At 38.3% G+C, this 21,421-nt stretch overlaps 1 protein-coding gene across 2 annotated transcripts in view; it reads right to left on the reverse strand.

The window, feature by feature from the left end:
- The window catches only part of LOC306888157 (pleckstrin homology domain-containing family A member 7-like), a 91,120-nt gene that overhangs the window by 43,362 nt on the left and 26,337 nt on the right, over window positions 1–21,421 (reverse strand). For both annotated transcript variants that reach the window (XM_079446319.1, XM_079446318.1), the window contains exon 4: window positions 7,391–7,474. In XM_079446319.1, coding sequence (XP_079302445.1) covers window positions 7,391–7,474 — 84 coding nt within the window. The remainder of the gene's footprint in view (window positions 1–7,390; window positions 7,475–21,421) is intronic.

Consider the following 21,421-nt stretch of genomic DNA (forward strand, 5'->3'; position numbering starts at 1 on the left):
TAACTCTATTGCTCCGTGACATTTTTAAATAATGTACCATCTGCACTATAAACGAAATAGTACAAAGGCGAATGTGGCGTAACGCAATCACAAGCCTGCCGTTTTAGTTGTTTTTCAATCGCTCATCTTTCAGCTCTTTCATCGTGAGCGTTGTTGTTCACAGGATTCATACCCAAGGATTCCACATCCAAAGTTCAGTTCCGGGCTGGCTGAGCTACCGAGCAAGCTTGTTATGCTCGGAAAGCGACATATATGAAGCTGTAATCATAACTGTGTACGAAAACGATTAAAAGCGCTCACTGTTTGACCGCCTCTAGTGTTCATTTCTGTTGGAAACTGCAGTGATATCTACTAATTGGTACGATATTTTGCGTTTTGCGAAAAACATGTATGTTTTTGTAATGAGATCAGATTGCCAAAAACTGATACAATCTGACTGTGACTGTCTCTGGCAGTTAGGTTATTTTTAATTAAAACTAAAACTATTATCGTTTTCTGTAATTGAAATAAAGCTGATGCAAAATAAATATAAATATTAGGTAAAAAAATAATTAAAATTTGAAATGTTGAATTGCCTGAAATAAATATGAATTAATACAACTGCCTCAGCAGCTAACTGAAATAAGTAAGTTTAAGCACTAAAATAACCAAAACTTAAATAAAAATATATGAAAGCTAACTGGAAATAATAATAAAAAATTATAAAAATGACAAAAGCGTATAATAAAATTACTGAAACGTACACTACTAAAATAAAAACGGAAAACATCAAAATAAATGCTAATTCAAAATTTTAAAGGTGCAATAGGTGATTGTCTTCAGAAATATTTTTGTTATTCTGGTTGAAAGTCTCTTCACATCCTGATAGCAATCATTAAGTTAAGTGGTCTAAACGTATTTATCTGTATTTATATATTCTGTGGAAGGTGTAGGACCAAGAAATGTTCGTCCAATCAAAACGTTCGGTCCGAGCGTTTTAATTGGCTTTCCTACCTGCCTGTCAAAATATGTATTTGCATACCTCTGCACACCCTATTCACGCAGACACGATACGTCATCAGCACGTTCACGCACGCTGTGCAGACAGAGCGAGAATGGCAGGCAAACATCAACAACCCAATCTTCCTTCCTGGTATTGTAGTACTTTTACTAACTATGCTATAAAGTTTTCTCACTGGTGAATGACACATGATGTAGCCCAGCGGTTCCCAATTCCAGTTCTCGTGCCCCCCGCTCTGCATATTTTGCATGTCTCGCTTAGTTAACACACCTGATTCAGATAAGCAGCTCGTTAGAAGAGAGCTACGTGCATGAACTGTGTTCCGATTGACATGCTCCCTACACAGTGTTCATTGCTCCCTACTCCCTGAGCAGGGAAAATCCGTTGAAGTTTATTTCACTTCGGAACATTCACTCACGGATTTACGCTTGCTAGAGAAGTGTGAAGTGTGACATAATATATCTCTGTAAATAAATACAATTTAAATTCATGTCTCGCACACTTTAATGCCCTTTGTATGGAACATATACGTTTAGAACTGGAATCATGGTGGAATATCTGGTGATGTCCACTTCGCAGGGCACTTATGACTTACAGTCGAATAGAACAACCGTTGGACGTGATAAGATATAGAGTACATATGAAATGTGCAGAGCGGGGAGGGAGCGAGGACTGTAATTGCATGTAACGCAAGGGGCGTGGCTTTGGACGGTGATTGCAGGGAGGGTGGGACGTTCGCTTTCAGTGCTATCAGGCTAAAGTTAGCATTTTCCGAGATCTCCTATTGCACCTTTAACTAATACAATAATAATTCAGAATTATACTTCAATAAAAGTTTCAAAAGATTCAACAGTTCTTCCAGAACAATCTGTCCTCATACTTTGCATATCGTATAGTAATTTAGTTATTATATGATCCCTACCGCACATATTAGATCTTTCCAGCATGTGCCTGGTCTGCTTACATACATTAAGAGCCAATGACACATTACCTGCAGTTCTCAGAAAGCCTCATGCACCCACACAGCTGTTAATGAGATTCATCCATTAGGACGTGGCAGCCTCCCTCTTGCAAACAGACGCTAAGAGCGGCCCAGTCTTTGTAATATACACACTAATATGAGCTGCTTTTAGAGAGATCCAGGTTAGATAAGAGAGGTGGGCAGCTGTTGAAACAATGTTCTAATGGCAGATCCTTTTCTGACTAGAGCTGTTGGATTGTGTAACGTTATAAGGTTCCCTAACATAACCTGAAAAATATTGCTGTATCTATTAACAGCATTTAATGACAGGCCAAAATTAAAGTTTGTCTTTGATAAGGAATAAGACTGAACAAATCTCTTGATGAAGGGCATAACAACCCAAGTGCCCTTTGTGCATGTTTGAGAAAACAGACAGCTGTAATATAAGCTACAACTTGACAGCACCAAGAGGGGATCTGAGTGAGTGAGACTGTTGACAAATGCCAGTGGAGACATGTGATACTTAAGTCAGCTGTATCCTTCCAGCTCTGCATCTGCCAACATATACATCATGAACATGATATATCATAACTGTATGATGGTACTGAGTTTTTTAAATGCCTGAAAAGTATTTTAAGCTAGCCAAGCCTGCATTTACTTGATTAAAATATAGTAAAAACAATAATACTGTAAAATGTATTTATTTACTATTTAAGTTGTTTAACTGTTTTCTCTTTTAATATTCAGTAGTCAACATTTGAAGTGGATCAAAAAAGATCAAAGTTGTCCTAAGACAAGAATGCATTTTGATTTTAGGTTCTAGGACAACTTTGATGAAAGGTTTTGATCCACTTCAAATGTTGACTAATAGATTTAAAATTTTAATCTACTTCTGTGAATTTTCTGCAGCCATTACACTTTTCACATCACTTACGAAAAATAAGTTTATTCAAATGTGCTATTACGTAGTATACTTCTTTTAAACTAAAAAATAGGAAAGTATACTTTTACTTCTCAGAAATGGGCTTTATGTACTTCTCAGAAATATACTTAAAATGAAATTTAAGCATACTTGACTTATACTTAAAAAAAAGTCTAAATATATTTGAGCTATACTTGTGCTTCTAGAATCCGTATTTTCATTGTTATGTGATAGGGGGCGCTAGTACACATCTTCTGTACAGAATTTCCAAAAAAACGAGTGAAGAAAAAACTGAAACAACAGATGCTTCCACATATACCCTGCGTTCCATTGGGAAGGGCTCATCCCTATGCCTATGGGTTGAAGGGTGTAGGGGACCAAACAACTGTTTGTTGAAGTGTCCTTCTGTGTCATCATCCCATGCCCACACGGAGGCGCTGTCATCATGGAAAGAATCAGCGCAAAGGATCATGGGAGCCCGAAGTGTCCATCAGTTGTACCCTTCGAAATCCTTCATTCCGAAGGGCCCTTTGAAGTGGCCAGTTTTGAGCACTTAGGTTTGGAACGACCCTTCAATATGGCGGCCATGATTGTTTTCACTCCAAAGTGCCCTTCGAAGGGCGATATATCCCATTTGGAATGCACCGATAATCTAACACGATCATCAGATATAAAACAGCATCAAAACTGTGTAACGTTATGGAATAAAATGTCGACCAATGAAGAGGTAATAATGACTGTCAAGCTTTGGGGTGTTGATTGACTCTACGTTTTGATTATCATTCTGAATCCAATTCATGTCAGCTTTTTGTTCAAAATGTTATTTCTTAATTTTTTATTTATGAAACTTAACCACATTCAAGTGTTTAAAAAAAGAATGCAGGAAGCTAGAATAAAATGTTTTTGTTTACAAGCAGATACTCTGTTCTTTCTTTTGATGTTTTGTATGTTCAGATATTCATATAACAAAATATATACAAATTAATACCTAAATAGGGACATAGTAGTATGCCTCCCAGCAAATGGGGGGTGGGTGCTCTGGAGGCCCCTCAGGGTGGAACAGACAGTTCGTGGCGCCAAGGCGGATCAGGACGTTCAGGAGACCATGGCAGTGCTGGGAGCACAGGAGGCCATGATGGTGCAGGGAGCTCTGAGGCCCTCTCTAGGCCGGACATGAGACCAGCAGCCCTCCTTGGGCTGAACGTGGTGACAGGGGCCCTCTCACCGGTGAACTCAGGAACCGCTTCCATCGAAGCAACACGAGAACCCCAACAGACTAGACAAGACAAGACCGACAAGACTGGATTCTTTTAAAACTGTTCCTGTGAACAATACATCAGGGCACATGTCTTGACTCTGGTCAGGGGCTGGAACCTGCATTGGACTCTCGGTCAGGGGCTGGAGCCTGCACTGGACACTGGAGCAAACTTAGGAGCTGAAGTAAGCCGCAGCAGGCAGGCTTGACTTTGGAACGGCCAGTGGGCTTGAGGGAGCCACAGCCGGTGGGCTTGAGCGAGCAGCGGCCCGCGCACTTGACTGACGAGCGGCCGGCGGGCTTGAGTTAGCCGCAGCTGGCTGGCTTGACTGATGAACGGCTGGCAGACTTGACTGACGAGTGGCCGGCAGGCTTGGGATAGCCACAGCCGGCGGGCTGGACAGATGAATGGTCGGCAAACTTGACTGAGGATCGACAGGCAGGCTTGAGTGAGCCGTGGCCAGCGGGCTGCAGAGAGACGTGATCAGCGGGCTTGACTTCGTAGAGGCCGGCGAACTTGACTGAAGAGCGGCCGGCGAACTTGACTGATGAGCGGCCGGCGAACTTGACTGATGAGCGGCCGGCGAACTTGACTGATGAGCGGCCGGCGAACTTGACTGATGAGCGGCCGGCGGGCTTGGGTTAGCCGCAGCCGGCGGGCAGGACAGATGAACGGCCTGCGAACTTGACTGACGAGCGGCCAGTGGACTCACAGTACTAAAGCGATCCCGCCTAACTCCCACACCTAATTTCAGCGGGCTAGGGCGGAATGACGAGCAGCGACTTCCATGTGGCGGGGAAAAAACAAGCCAAACAAAAAACTTTCAAAAAAATGAGGAACAAAACAGGGTGATGGGTCGCCGCTTACTGTTTAGGTCGGGTCATCTGTCACGATTACGCTGATGGAAGGAGCACGAGGGAAACGAGGAGTACAATCACAAGGTTTTTAATCTGAGGAACACAGGGGAAACTCACACAACAGACGCTGGTGCAATCACACATAACACAACAAGTACAGGAACAGGAAAATCCATATATGGGCACATGAGGGAGGGAAACGCACAAGACACAGGAACATAGGACTGACACCTATAAGTTCACTTTTAGTATAGTTGTGTTACATATCTGTGTTTTAGTTTCTGTTGTTGACCTAGTTTGGCCTGTCTTGTTAAGTTCATCATCGCCACCTGTTGTTTAATTAATTATCCCATTAGCCCCTAGGTTTATAAGTCCTGAGTTTTCCCCATTTCAGTTGCCAGTTATTGTTTATGTTACACGTGTCAAGTTCTTGTGATTAAAGCCTATAGTTTTGGATATTCCTGCCTGGCCTGTCTTTGTCTGCTTGCCTGGAGTAAACGTAACAAGTTGCAGTACAAGCTAAAAACATTGATGTAAACTAGTTGTGTACTCAAAGTTTACTAGTGTTATACTTAAAGTATTCTTAAAAGTATACTTTTATTTACTAGAAAGTAGGCCAATTTAGTCCCAATGAGTTTTGAAATAGTACACTTACAAGTATACTACTAGTACACTGATATTTGTATACTAACTACATAAAGTATACTTAAAATATACTTGAACTTTACTTAAGTATACTTCATAAAATAAACTTGAAATATACTACTTTTTGGTAAGGGATGATCATTCAGAATGATTTGATGTCTAAGAAATGTTGATAACAGTTATGCAGATTAATGAAAAATGTGATGTTTTATCCAGAAATCTTTGATGAATATAAAGTTAAAAAACAATGTAGTTACATTTTTGTAACAATGTAAAAATCCTTACTGTCATGTTTGATCAATTTAATACAATCCTTGACCCTGACCCCAAATATTTGAATGGTAGTGTACAATATCAAAATAGAAAATACTCCTAGTTAATTACCAGTGTTGGGGAAAGTAACTTTTAAAAGTAATGCAATACAATATTATGTTACTCCCTAAAAAAAGTAACTAATTGCATTACTCAAGTTACTTTTTAGGGAAAGTAATGTGTTACGTTACTTTTGCATTAATTTTTCTCATCTGTGAGGGCTTGCTTTTTTGTTTTTAACATAAAAAGTTATATTTTTGGCAAATGTCCTTTCAGACCAAAAGTGCAATTAATAAAGCCTCCGTCTGTACAGTAGAGGATGCAGCTCAACAAACCATTCAGCTGTGCTGCCAGTCAATAAATGGGAAAATAAAGTAACCGGCGTTACTTATTGGAAAAAGTAACTCAGAAATTTTCTTAATAAGTAATGCATGACTTTACTAGTTACTTAAAGTAATCTGATTAAGTAACATGCATTACTTAATGTAGTCTCAGCCTCAGACGTCACGCCCATGGAACGTTGGCTAAACGACTGATGCATATGGTACACTTATCTGGAAACACTTCAGGAGTGTCGAAGTCATCGTCGGATTGGTTGAATTATACAGGATTTCCGGGAGGTGTGTGTGTCACGTTCTTTAACGTTCCGCCTGGAAACAAAGATTCCGTGGCGCCAAACCCCCTCACGAAAGAAGAAAGCCGTCGTGTTTACAACTGACGACGAGCGCTTGTCAGTATCAAATAAACGCTGGATTTTCAAAAGTATGTGAAATATTTAAAGTTCGCGGCATATAATCTTTAAAATACATCCGAGAGTTTCACACACCGGTCTGTTATTGTGGCGACATTTCCACACCCCAGAACTTGACGCTGAACGAAACGAACTGTGATTGATTGTTTGACATGTTAGTCAAACGGCCTCATGGGTGGGCCTTGGCCAATGAAAGCTACCGTACATTCCAGACCTTCAGCCGTCAGTCTGAAGGTCTGGCTACGCGAGACTACTTGTAATGCATTACCCCCAACACTGTTAATTACTCATTAAAGTCCATTAACTAAATAAGCTAATTATGCAGCTTTTAAATTAATTAATATTTGGTACTGTTACTATTTAAACCCTCATCGGGTCAAATTTGACAAATGTACCCTATAATTTATTATTTATATCTATTACAGGGTTACATTTAATCTTTAAACACAGTTTTGAGAGAAAATGCTGCTGGAATTATGTTGGTCCCATATGCAATTCACTAATGCTTAATAAAAGCCCTTATTGACAGAGCATGAGACATGTAGCCTGAGCTTTTTAGCGCATGAAGACTCATTATTTCATCTATGTTATAAGAAACCAAACTGCTAGTTGAGACAGAATAAATATATATATATATATATAACCAAACAAGAAATGACCTAGACATGTCAAAAGACAATACTTACTGGTCCTGAAGTCTGAAATCAGAATTCTCTGCAGAGATCTGGCCTGTCACTGGATGTATGAATGTAGTTGTCCTCTGGTTATGGCTACAGATAAGACAAAAACAAAGCGCATTAGTATGGTGATTATTATGCTTCCCTGCAACAAAAACGCAAATCACCCTCTGAACATCAGCATAATCAATGCCTTAGATTTTCTCAGACATGTCCATCACAAAACATATCACACACACCAGTGATAATCACTGGTGTTTGACTCTTTAATCATGTTTGTTTATACAGTAAACAGTGATTAATGCAAAGATACAGTACAGTATATAACCTAATGTCATCTATAATAATACAAACAATAAGAAAGAAACGTATAACTAGAAAAGATTTATCCTCTAAGTGTAACATAGCCTGAGGTTTGGCAACATGTCAGCATGACATGTATTTCCAATGTGGCTATTTTAGGACACATCAACATCAAGAGTGGTCTGTTACATTTGATGGGGACATGACTGCACAGCAGAAATACGCTGTGCACCATATCAACCGAGGCATTGTCTCTAGTATGTATTAAATTGCTTCATGAAATGAACAACAAGAGACTAAATAACTGTGCTTGCATATGTAATCAAAGTTACACTACAATCTATGTCTGAGCTGATAAAAAGCAGCTTTCAAATCTGTTTATAGGCTGCAGAGTGTGGAAGAAAGATGTTGTATGGAAGAGGAACACAAAAGTAGTCTGATAGGAAATCTGATGGTTATATAATTATAGATACATTTAAATGTATGGTGTTTAGAGAGCCATACATTGTGTCTACACCAGATGCAAGTTGTGTGACGCGATGCATCAAAAACAAATAGAACCCATAATAACCAGTGACTCTGAACACTGGATAACTTGTTTAGTCATAGACAGAAAAAGTATTTATTTCTGACATACTTGATGCAGTTGCACTACTTCTGACAACAGGATAAATGGATTCAGAACATTAAGTGTAGATAGGCTCAATCTACTGCCACATGGCACAGCACAACATGACAACGGTCATACCCGGTGTGGTACACATATAAGTAGCATTCTGCGAACTCAAACTGTAGCGTAACTTCTCAACACACGTCTCAGAACACTAATTGCTTTATGGCAACTGCAATGACTTTAGAAGGCCATAAATTATGGGTGCAATAGTGTCCGCCAACTTTTTCTACAACTTTGATTCCTTGGATCTTAGCATTTATCCAAATATTTTTCCTATTAATTTTCATAAAAAGTGTCTCTTAAAGAGTTATAAGCAGTGAACCACACCAACCAGCTACGAAGTGAAGCAGAACATTAACTTTGCATCTTTACAAAAAAAAAAATATATTTATAAACCAGATAAAAAGACAATGGTACCAGACTGTGTACTTAACGGCTTTAATGAGGTTGAGAACTACATTTCCATGAAACACTGTGAATGACAATCAAACTAAAAATGATGAAGAAATATTAAACTATTTTTGAAGATGTTGATTATATTAAAAGTAACTCTTTATTTTAAGGACCAGTTCTCACTATTAACTAGCATGCGTATTCCTAGCATACTGGATGTTTGTTTATTAGTGTCGTGTGTTTCCCGCCTCTTGTGTCCTTATTTGGTCATTTTTTCTGTCCTCGTTTAGTGTGATTATGATTCCTTTCAGCTGTTTGATTAATTATCTGGTTTCTTCCTGTGTATTTAAGTTCCTGTCTGTTCAGTTAGTTTTCGTCTGGTCTACTCATTACTCCCGGTGTTTCTGTGTGTCAGCCCTGCCTTGTCTTGTCCTGATGGATCATTAAAGACTGTTTCATTGGAGTTTACTCCTCGTCTCGTGTTCCTCGTTCCTCCCCGTTGTGTGCACCGTGACAATTAGTACTTATAAAGCACACATTAATGCCTTATTCTGCGATAACCATATTTAAGATCCCTTAATCCTACCCCATACCTAAATTTAATCTTACTAAATATTAATAAGCAGCAAATTAAGTGCTTATTAAGGCAAAAGTCATGGTTAATAGTAAGAATCAGACTAATAGACTAATCAGAAAAATATAGTTTTGATTTATTGTAAAATATACATATATTTAAGTATTTTGAGAGCATAGGAAGCTGACTCGATAACATCATTTGCAGCACTTTAGGGTAGTAGACGGAAGCTAAAGCATTCTTTTGATGCAATTTGATTGTCTCGATTCTCTGATTGGTGGAGGTTTATCTGCAGAATCATGGGTAATGTAGTTTTCAATGAGAATTCCCACAGTTAAACATGATTTTTTAAAAAGACAAGAAAAAAAGAACAGCTGAAATAATGCATCTGGTGGCTTCAACAAAAGCATATACCATGTATTAATAACCTTGTTACACTAACCTTGTAGCTCTTAAAAGGTTTCAAAAAAATCAATTCTCCTATGGAGAAAGTTCATGAGATTTTTACTTCTGGAACCCGAATGTTTCTTGATATATTTACAGTCTTTAAGCGAACTAAAAATGATATACAGTACGAGTATGAAGGAGCGCTGTTCTGTTGTAATAAAGAGCCAAGAAAAATTCAGCCTTGGATATAGTAGTAGTATTTAACCATAGCACAGGAAGCTCACTGTTCTCTCAGAGATAAAGCATGTGGTGTCAGACATGACTCCACCATCATCAACTCCCACACCATGTCCTGAAAGTTTGGCAGACAAGCCATGAAGAAGAGCGATAGTAAGAGCTCTGAAATTATTTATAATAAATAGCTCACAAAATAAATTGATAAATAAAATCAAATTTAAACTTAAAATACAAGACATGAAATGTAGTTTCTTGGCATTATAAAAATGGGTGTTGATTAATTTTTTTCCCTCAAAATACAAGCTATTTTTTAAATGGATACAAACTGACCTCAAAGCCTTGAATGTAAAACACTCACAATCTGAACAGGAATGCTTTGAAGTCATGAGGCATCATTTCAACAGCAGAACACACTGGTGTGCATCTAGAGTGTAAACATGTGAACTTAACACACTTTTACACTTCCACTGAGGCAGAGAGAGGTCAGAGCGCATTGTTTCCTTTCCAGTCGCTCCTATATATTTAAAGACCATAATTCACTGCATGGAGATTCCACACAGGTTGCAGAAACTATAAGCTTTACGGTTGTTTGTAATGGAGCTCTTTACAATTCTGGCTGACAGCCTGTAGTAAGTAAAGGATTTGTGTGCACAAACATGGTGTGCATCCTTGACAGGAGCCCCCCGGATCTCTATAATCGCCACACCTGTTTAGACTCATGTGATCATGTAGAAATACTCGCCATGTCTTGCTCCAAAGCCACATTAGAAGTTCCACCTTATCGTATACATGTAGGTAGGGCTACTCTATGCAAAACAAACTAAAATTAAATATTTATCAAATCGAAAAGGCTGCGATTTCATTAAATAAATGTATGTGCTGCGAGTTTCACTATGAAGTGCAGCTCTATGTTCTTTTACAAAAAAATTTATTTTTTTTATTTTACAGTGAAATATTTTATTTAAATATGATAGTAATCATTTCATGGAACAGTGGTGAACCTTCCCAGGAGTGGCCGGCCGACCAAAATTACCCCAAGAGTGCAGCAACAACTCATCCAAGAGGTCACAAAAGGCCCCACAACAACATCTAAAGAACTGCAGGCCTCACTTAAGGTCAGTGTTCATGACTCCACCATAAGAAAGAGACTGGGCAAAATTGCCTGCATGGCAGAGTTCCAAGACGAAAACCGCTGCTGAGCAGAAAGAACAAAGGCTCGTCTCAGTTTTGCCAGAAAGCATCTTGATGATCCCCAAGACTTTTGGGAAAATACTCTGTGGACTGACGAGACAAAAGTTGAACTTTTTGGAAGGTGTGTGTCCCATTACATCTGGCGTAAAAGTAACACAGCATTTCAGAAAAAGAACATCATACCAGCAGTAAAATATGGTGGTGGTAGTGTGATGGTCTGGGGCTGTTTTGTTGCTTCAGAACCTGGAAGACTTGCTGTGATAAATGGAACGATGAATTCAGCTGTCTACCAAAAAATCCTGAAGGACAATGTCCGGCCATGTGTTCGTGACCTCAAGCTGAAGCGAACTTGGGTTCTGCAGCAGGACAATGATCCAAAACACACCAGCAAATCCACCTCTGAATGGCTGAAGAAAAACAAAATGAAGACTTTGGAGTGACCTAGTCAAAGTCCTGACCTGAATCCTATTGAGATGCTGTGGCATGACCTTAAAAAGGCGGTTCATGCTTAAAAACCCTCCAATGTGGCTGAATTAGGGCTGGGCGATATGGCTGAAAACTGTATCACGATATCAGTGTTTCATATCGGTCGATATCGATAATTATTGATATTTTTTTTAAGGTGGTACATCAAGTTCGTGGTATTACCAGTCTTGGCGGGGACGACGGTCTTGCATAATTTGCAGACGACATTTGGTCTGACTACGGTCAGACTTATAATATCCAAAAACTGCCATACTGGGAGCTGACTTTCTCTTTTATTTACAATTTCCTCGGTCGCTGCGGCACTCATTTTCTGCTTATGAAGAGGAATCCAGCAGACCAGCCAATAGGGTCTGGCTGCAGTCGTGCACTCTCAGCCGCGCGTGCGCACTTTTTTTTTTTTTTTTTTTTTTTTGCGCGTGCGCACTTAGACACGAGACAACGATATGGCGCAACCAAACATGATACTGTTACATGATTGGCTGTTAGCGTGTCACTCCCTACGTTGCTAGGTTACCAGAGAGCGAGTGCCTTTGTTAATGCAACCAAACTTGCTTGGCAGCCTTTGTTTTCTTCCGACGAAGAATAAAAAATATCGAACGTTTTATCGAACACATTTTTTATTGATATCGTTCACGTGTCTATCGCGATACATATCGTTATCGTTTTATCGCCCAGCCCTAGGCTGAATTACAACAATTCTGCCAAGATGAGTGGGCCAAAATTCCTACACAGCGCTGTAACAGACTCATTGCAAGTTATCGCAAACGCTTGATGCTGCTAAGGGTGGCCCAACCAGTTATTAGGTTTAGGGGGCAAGCACTTTTTATTTATTTTATTTTTTTTTTCATTCATTCATTATTGTGGTAGAATCTATTTCAGACAAACATGCATCATAAATGGAAGCAGAAAAAAATAAATAAACTTCTTGTTTTACCATGCGAGTCCTTGAGAATAAGCTGCAAGGTGAACCAGACTTTTTGCAGCAAGTCAGTATTTCTCAGTCAGTCTGTTGATTTCCTTTAGTAACTAATCTTATCACCTGTTTTTTTAAGATGTCACTGCCACACTTGATGTTACTTTTCAACTTGCGAAAAGACTCTGTATAATGATGACTGGAAGTTGGATCAAGTGGTCATAACAGTCTTCCGCTGACGAGACCCTCAAGCAAACTTGGCACAACACAAGCTAAACTGCAAGTGAAAGACAAGAAGGACTATAAATACAAATGCAAGGATGCAAGGCTGTATCCAGCTAAGTACTGCATGTCAGATGACTGCGTAAATGTGAAACAAATTGTTAAAAGGCACCAATCTCTCAACTGAACAGACAACTCGGCCCAAAGTGAAGGATTTGTCTCTATATTGCTTGGCAGAAGCCAGCTGGTATGTTTTACAGCTGCGAAAAGAATTGCCTTGAACCATTATTTGTTCACTGGGTGTGTAAAGGTGGTGTCTATTTAAAAATGTTCAGATGAGCTGTGTTTAAACACCGGAAGCAGGTTGAAAAGCATTTTAAATGGCTCTCTCATTGGGACAAGGTCATTCCCATTCACATCACACAGAATGAGGGAGAGAGATGAAATTTACAGAAAGCTCAGATACAAATTTCATCATCTGATATTTAATGCAGGTCCCCTGATTACAATGAATCACCACATAATCAGTTAGAAATCCCACACACTGACCCAGGGTCAGCATGCAATTTATGCTATATAGTGCAGCCAAAAATGTTTCATATGAAAGCCATTTAATATAATGTTACAGGCTGTGCAATGATTTATTGAGTAGTTTCATTATTGCATTCGACTAACATTAAGTTCCTGTCACATTAAAAGCTTTGTTAAACTTAAACTCACATTTCTCATGAGCACATTAACAGTAAATCAGTTGAAATTAAAATTTAACTAAAGCAAGCCTGAACTTCACACCCTGCAAACTACCTTTAGAAAACATGTTAGTGCAGCTTGTTTACCAGTAAGCTAAAACCGTACTTAAGAGACCCCATTACTTCACTGAGAGCATTTTCACAATGGTGAACATGACCTGGTCTCCACTTACAATCAATAAGCATCCCTCTGATGCCATATACAGTGTTGCAAAAGAGCAGCAGGCTTTTGTTTACCTGTCTTTTCACGGCTTAGGCTTCAGCGCTCTGTCTCTGTTGCCGGGGCTTTAGAGTGTCTAGCTGTCTCGTATGGTTGGGAGGGTAAAATGCCAGCGGTGTAGTGGTGTCTTGTGTCAGTTTCAAGGCACTGGGAGACGACCCCTGAAAAGAGCCGCTAGAGCTTGCAAAGACTGGGTGGTAATGACCCTTCTGCATGTGTTATTGGTCAAACCTTCATGCTTGGAACATACACTAATATTCAAAAGATTGGGGTCTGTAAGATTTTTAAATGTTTTTTAAAAACTCTCTTATGCTCACCAAGGTTGCATTTATTTGATTAAAAATACAGTAAAAACTGTAATACTGTGAAATATTATTGCAATTTAAAATAACACTTTTCTGTTTTAATATACGTTAAAATGTCCTTTATTTCTGTGATGGCAAAGCTGAATTTTCAGCAGCCAGTCTGCAGTGTCACATGATCCTTCTTATTACTATTATCAAAACAGTTGTGCTGCTTAATATTTTTGTGGAAACCATGATCATTTTTTTCAGAATTCTTTGATAAATTAATGTACAAAAGAACAGCATTCATTTAAAACAGAAATCTTTTGGAAAATTATAAATGTCTTTACTGTCAATTTTGGTTAATTTAATGCATCTTAATTCATTTTGTTATTAATTTCTTTAAAAAAAAACATTAACACTTTAGAATAGGGACCAATTCTCACTAGTTGCTTATTAGCATGCATATGACTAGCATATTGACTATTTATTAGTAGTTACAAAGCACATATTAACCACTTTACACAACAATATCTTCTCTTCGCTGTGCGTTCACGAGTGAATTGTGTTCTGAAGATAAACGAAGGTCTTATGATTTGGAACGACATGAGGGTGAGTAATTAATGGCAAACTTTTCATTTTTGGGTAAACGATCCCTTTAACAACTACCTTACTATTAATCAGCAATAATTAGGAGTTTATTGGGGCAAAAGTTGTAGTTAATAGTTAGTTAATAGTGAGAGCTGGACCATAAAATAAAGTGTGACCAAAAAGACTTACTGATCCCTAACTTGTGTATATTAGAGTTTTCTACAGAATACAAAAATGCAAGAATTTCAAACTAACTGAGCTTTAATGATAAGAATTCCTGTCAAGCAGAGAGTGCAAAATGGTTTTTAAAAAATTATAAGATGAAACAGCTATAAAGGTCAAATTTGTCAAATGTGTTTCTTGTTATTGTCTTTATTTCTGGGGATTTTGTTGAAATGTTGCTACTAGAAAAACAGCCTTATATTTCAGTCCATTTATTCTAGACAGTCTTGTGCATCTGACAACTTAAATGCCTCTAACAACATAATAACAAGCATTGCCACATAAAAACACAATGAATAATACAACACGTGCATTTGCATGTTGAATGCTCAATGGCAATGTTTGCCAATGGTTCACAGTGTTGTGATGGCTTGCTCTCAGTGTTTTCCAAAAATGGGTTTCCTAAAGCACCCGACCACTGTATTCAAAACATGCCAAAACAGTGGTCAATGCAGCAACAATTCATTGACATCCACATAAATATACATACGGCAAAATTTATATAGGTCACTGGCTGTACTGCAACTATTTAATTTATTTAATGCAAATGAATTCTCTGAATTTTACTTCAAAACCAGTCGAATTTCTATCAACAAAAAAGTTTGTATACAGATGGACAGTAAATACTAACAAAAGCAGCTAAAAGTACCTGCAAATTGACTAGGGAGGTGTCAGATTTGATTCATTGGTACATAAAAGATATTACTGTACATAAAATGATTTGTAATAGAATGCTGGGATGCAGCCAAACTGTCCCTCTTGAGACTTGCCTGCAGTGTAATAAGAATAGAGCGTGGACCCTAATGAAAATGTAACTAAAAATATCTAGCTGCCGAAGTAGAATTAACGTATGCCAAGTTATGCCATCTCTCTCGTAATAGGAGCTGAGAGCTCCATCACTCCTATATAGTAAGGGTTTTCACTGAAATTGAGTTTCTACTCAGGGAAAGGACACAGAAGAGCTACTTAAGGAGCGTTGGTAAGGCAAGAGATTTGGTCTATGACCTTACGTCTAGTTCGATGAAGTAGCTAAAAATTTCGTGATATTCAATATAAACTATATGGACAAAAGTACTACACATCTTAAAGGGTTAGTTCACCCAAAAATGAAAATTTTGTCATTAATTACTCATGTCATTCCAAACCAGTAAGACCTTCGTTCATCTTCAGAACACAAATAAAGATTTTTGGTGAAATCCGAGAGCTTTCTGAACTGAATAGTTCATGTTACATCAGTGGTTCAACCGTAATTTTATATACTTTAATACTTTCTGTGCACAAAGAAAACAAAAATAAAAATTTTATTAAACAATTTCTTCTCTTCCCTGTCAGTCTTTGACACGCGTTCAGAAGAGTACCACGACGCATGCGTGTGGTGCTGCAGATGCATGAGCTGGCGTTCTGATCCAAAGAGAGGAATGTTGAATAAAGTCGTTATTTTTGTTTTCTTTGTGCACAAATTTGAGTGGTATTATTGGAAAGTGGAAGCGTTTAAGGGACAGCAACAACACAGAAGACCAGGTAAAGTTACAGAGCGGAGTCACTGAGTGCTAAGGGACATGGTGTGTAAAAGTCACCAATAGATTCCATAGCTTCCACTGGCATTGATATCAGCACAAAAACTGTGCTGCGGGAGCTTCATGGATTGGGTTTCCCTTGCCGAGCAGCTACAATGCCATGCGTCAGATGGAGTGGTGTAAAGCACATGTTCTGTTAAGTGATGAATCACACTTCTCTGATTGGCAGTCTGATGGGCGAGTCTGGGCTTGGCGGATGGAATAATTTAAAAAGGTGATTATTTTTACCCCCCATGAAAAAAGGCATGATCTAATTCAAACAGCTACTTGTTTACTACAAAATCAACTAGGGCTGTCACTAATGATTATTTTGGTAATCTAGTAATCGGCCGATTATTCTGATGATTAATCAAGTAATCTGATATTTTTTGTAGTAATAAAAATAGACCTTAAACAATAACAAACAATAGACTTTAAAATGACTTAAAATACATATAGCAATGAGGCAATAAAAATTGGTTAAAATAAAATATCAAAAGCAAGTAATCATATGGTTTTACTGAACAATAGAATTAAAATACAATGATCAACAATCTAATCATAATCGTAACTGAGGCCCCATCCACACGGAGACGCGTTTAGCTGTATATGCAAAAATTTTGTATCATATTGGCGTTTCGTCCAGACGGATCCGGAGTTTTGGGAGAGTGAAACCGCTACTTTTTTAAACCGGGTCCTGGATAAATCTGAAAATGACACCCTTGCGTTTTCGTGTGGACAGCCAATCCGTATATTTTGTGAAACGATGATGTCATCACCCCACGTCTCCCCCCTAATGATTTTACGCAGCGCCTGAAAGTAGTCCCCAGCTATATCATAACTAGTTACCTAGTTGGGGACTACTTTCAGGCGCTGCGTAATATCATTTAGGGCTGCAACTAACGATTATTTTAATAATCGATTAATCTGTCGATTATATTTTCGATTAATCGATGAATCGGATAAAAAACCAAAAACAAGGCATTCATTTCCAACCCTTTATTCAAAAACAGAACTAAAATATTTAGAAAGTTGGATACATGATGTTAATAGGCCTATATTATATAGGCTATTAATTGCACAGTGTGAGATTCATTGGTCCTCACAGAACTTTGTGAGATCGCGATGAACAAAGAGTGACAGCTTTATTGGTTATGAGCACTCTTTGCAAGCTTTCTAAGCAATCCATTTAAAATGTAGAACTTTGTTTTTTGCCCACACACGTTGCAAAGTTTTGGGAATGACATCTGTATATTTATGCAGGATTCGCTCTCGAAGTATCAGCATATTGATAGTAAAAGAAGGGACAAAATATGTGAAAATGTGCATTAAGAGAGCACCCCCACTTATTTCAGAAGCATTCTTGGTGATTATTTCTGGAACCTGGTTGATATGCTTCTATAACTATATACAAAAACAACAAAATACAAATGCACTACATAAAATAATTTAATAAATGCATATTTACAATTTAAGCACTTAACTAAAATAAGTATTAATAAAATTAATATCTAGAGAAGGCTAACTATATTCAGCTTGCTTCCATTTAGTGAGAAAAGCCTACTCTTCACTTGAATTAGAAAAAAAAGCTTTTCTGGTCTTCAGTGATGCGAGGATAACGTTTGAGCATACACACAATATCTGAGTGAGACCCGAGCCAATTCATAAAAGAACAATGTAGATTTAAAAGCACACGTCCAGTTTTGTGCGAGTGAAGGAAATCCGCTTGCGAGTGGAGAGATTCGTGCTCGCGCATTACATGATCGCGTAACATTATGCGCTCTCGACATCTGTCATTTAGATCACCCTAAAATGCCTAAAATTAATAAAGAAGAGAAGTAAGCGGCCCTAGGTAGCTGACTACACATGCCAAGATACGCCAGATGCAGTTAGAAATTGACTAAAAACAAGCCTATCACAAGACATCTGGTAGAGGGGGCACCTAACCACGTAGACACGCACCTGCAGAACAATAAATAATTTATAAAAAATAAAGAACAATACAAATCAGAAAATTTAACAGGATTTGTTTGAATGTCAGAACTTGTTCTCTACACTACACTGCAGACGCACACACTCTCAGATGCACACACTCGCAGACGCACACACTCGCAGACGCACACACTCGCAGACGCACACACACACACTTACTTTGTTCAGACACTTTGCATTGCAGTTAACACACTTTTTCTGTTTATTTAGTGTGAAATGCTCCCACACCTTGGATGACTTGGGTCGCACGGATTTCTCTGCCTCCCATGTATCTTTCCTCTACCGCCGCTCGTTTTTTATTTTAGCTCCGCCCTGTCTATGAGGCGCCGAACTCTGCTAGCATCCGTGCACGAGAGAGACCGAGTGTGTTCACTCCGCTCCGCGCTCAACTAAAGTTTTTTTTTTTTTTTTTTAATAATCAAACGTCTCCGCGTCGCGCGACACAACGAATCGATTATGAAATTCGTCGCCAACTCTTTTAGTAATCGATTTTTATCGATTTAATCGATTCGTTGTTGCAGCCCTAATATCATTGCACCTACTGCATCCATGGTACAGCAGCAAAGTTCCTTGATTATTACACTGGAATGAGTATAGTTCCTAGCCATATCGGCCTAGAAAATCGCAACTTTTAATTTTCCGTCGGTCTTAGTACACGATGTGACTACAGAAGAGTCAAGTTTTAAATAGGAAAATTATCGAAACCCTTTGGTCATTTTTGAGCCAGATGCTAATGGTCTAATCCGATTCAATGATCTATGCTAAGCTACGCTAAAAGTGCTACCGCCAGACCCGGAGATCGGCTGAATGGATTAGAAAATGGTAAAACTCAAGTGTTTAACTCTAGGGGAGTTGTAAAATATATGTATACTATTCAATATGGTTCGGTATGTTTAGGGAAACACTATACTGTCAAATAACAATAAAGAAAATAAGAATATTCTATCTAACAGTTTTCTTTATAAAACTTCTATAGCATTAGCATTTAGGTACGGAAATTGAATAAAGTAATCAAATGTAAAACAGCATTGCATATTTCCCTTTTACTGGTGGCATTCAATCAAGGCTTCCCAACTAATTTTTGTGTGCGCGAGGCACATTATTTCTTCTGCGCGGCCGCAGTGGAAGAAGAGCGCGGTCGCGCCGGCTCAGCTTAGAGGGAACATTGCGTGGGAGCCCTGTATTTAAGGTAGCCCGTCGGGCAGGGCAGTGATACATTTTGGTAGCCCGACTGGAAAACACAATAGCCCCGGGACGTCGGGCTAGCATTTTTGCGAGCCCTGTCTTTGAAAACACATCATGAATATAATGACAATCTGAGTGGCTTTATGGCACAAATTTATACCTTAACTGGTCAACCCAAGACACTTATAGTTAATGTCTACTTTGCATCCTGCCATTTGATACAGAGGCATCAACAAGCCACTGTCACGAAATTAGCTCATTCATGGATGGCAATTTGATGTAGTCCATCATGCAGCTTGGAGATTTATGGCAGCGTGCAATGAGACTTTGAAGGCTGCTTATCTCTGAAATCGATTGCGACAGTCGGAGAGGCAGGACACTGGAGAGAGAAAAATGCAAGAGGGATCAAAAAGAAGATCAATCAGGCAGGATAAACACCGCTGGAATAAGAAGTCACTTTCACATGCTGTTACTTATGACCTTCTGCTTTAATACTGTGGTCTCATTTAATAACTAGGTATAAGATCAGCCAAAATGAAAGCCAATAAATGTATATTAGTGTTACAATACTAGAATTTATATTAATACAATACCATGAAAAATACTAATATACAATATTATACAAACAAATATTTTGTAATAGGTATATTAATTATTTTATTTCACAGTAACAATTTCTTCACGTGCAAGAGTTAATCCCTCAAGGTTTCATTTCAGCAGGGAGTGGGCCAAAATAAACACACACACAACTGTTACTAGTGTATAAATTATCCACACACACAAAAAAAGTTTCGATATACATATAAAAATCTATATTTATGACAATACTAATTGATATGTATCATTTTAAACTTGAAGCCAACTTAGTTTGAATCAGGTTAATGAAATCCTGGTCTCCTTTGATCAAAAGCATATGAATCAAGCAGATCTTTAAAAGTCCTCCCACTTATATCCACAAAGGTAGAAAGAGGATTCTTTCAATTAGTTTTCCTTTGTAGGATTCCTCCAGCACATGATATTGAATAGAGAATAAAATAAGGCTCCCGTGGATGAAACAAGGTTCAAAAGGTCTTTTCAATTAACTTTCTAAGCCCTCTGTTAAGCAAACCACTGTCTCTCCCTGTCTATAATGTCAGAAGTAATTCACAAGCCTCCTTCACCTCAGAACATCAGCAGAAGAGAAACATCAAGAAATTCAATAGCTCAGACGTCTGGAGAAATGAGATTAACCAACGAGTCCTCTCACGCGTCTGCAACAGTGAGCAAAGTGAGCCTTGAAAGTTATTAGAAGAGAAAGTATAAAGATAATCCTTTGTCAATACTTCCGAGAGCAGAATGTCTTGAGAACAATCAGAGACATATAGACTGTATAAATAAATGAATCACTTCAGAATCAGCCAAACAATGCAGCCAAATTCTCAGTTTTTATCATTAATATACAGTATGCCCTGATGTCACTTTACAGACATGTGGGTGGAACATTGGTGCAAAGATTATTGACTTTGGGTGTAAAAAGACAATACAGAAGCCCTTGCCATATTTTTAGTGTGGGAATATCCCTTTCTCTGTCTTTCACTCTAATCAAATTTCAGTGAACCTGACAAGTCATGGGAACGTTAAACTATGACCGAAGAGCGGTTGAGTGTAAACAGAACTGATCTGAAGACACAGTATTCAAATGACATGTAAAGCAACTTTACTCTAACTGAAAGGTCTCCCAACTGGACAAACTGGAATGACATGTTATGCTGGTTAACAGATTAAAAAGGATGTTTTTAACGTTTCACCTTTTGTCAATATTTGTTAATACATCTAAAACTCTGAAGGAAGGAAAAACTCTAAACAAAGTTCCTATACCTATC

This window comes from Barbus barbus (assembly GCF_936440315.1).
Source record: "Barbus barbus genome assembly, chromosome: 22".
In the NCBI taxonomy this organism is placed as follows: domain Eukaryota; kingdom Metazoa; phylum Chordata; class Actinopteri; order Cypriniformes; family Cyprinidae; genus Barbus; species Barbus barbus.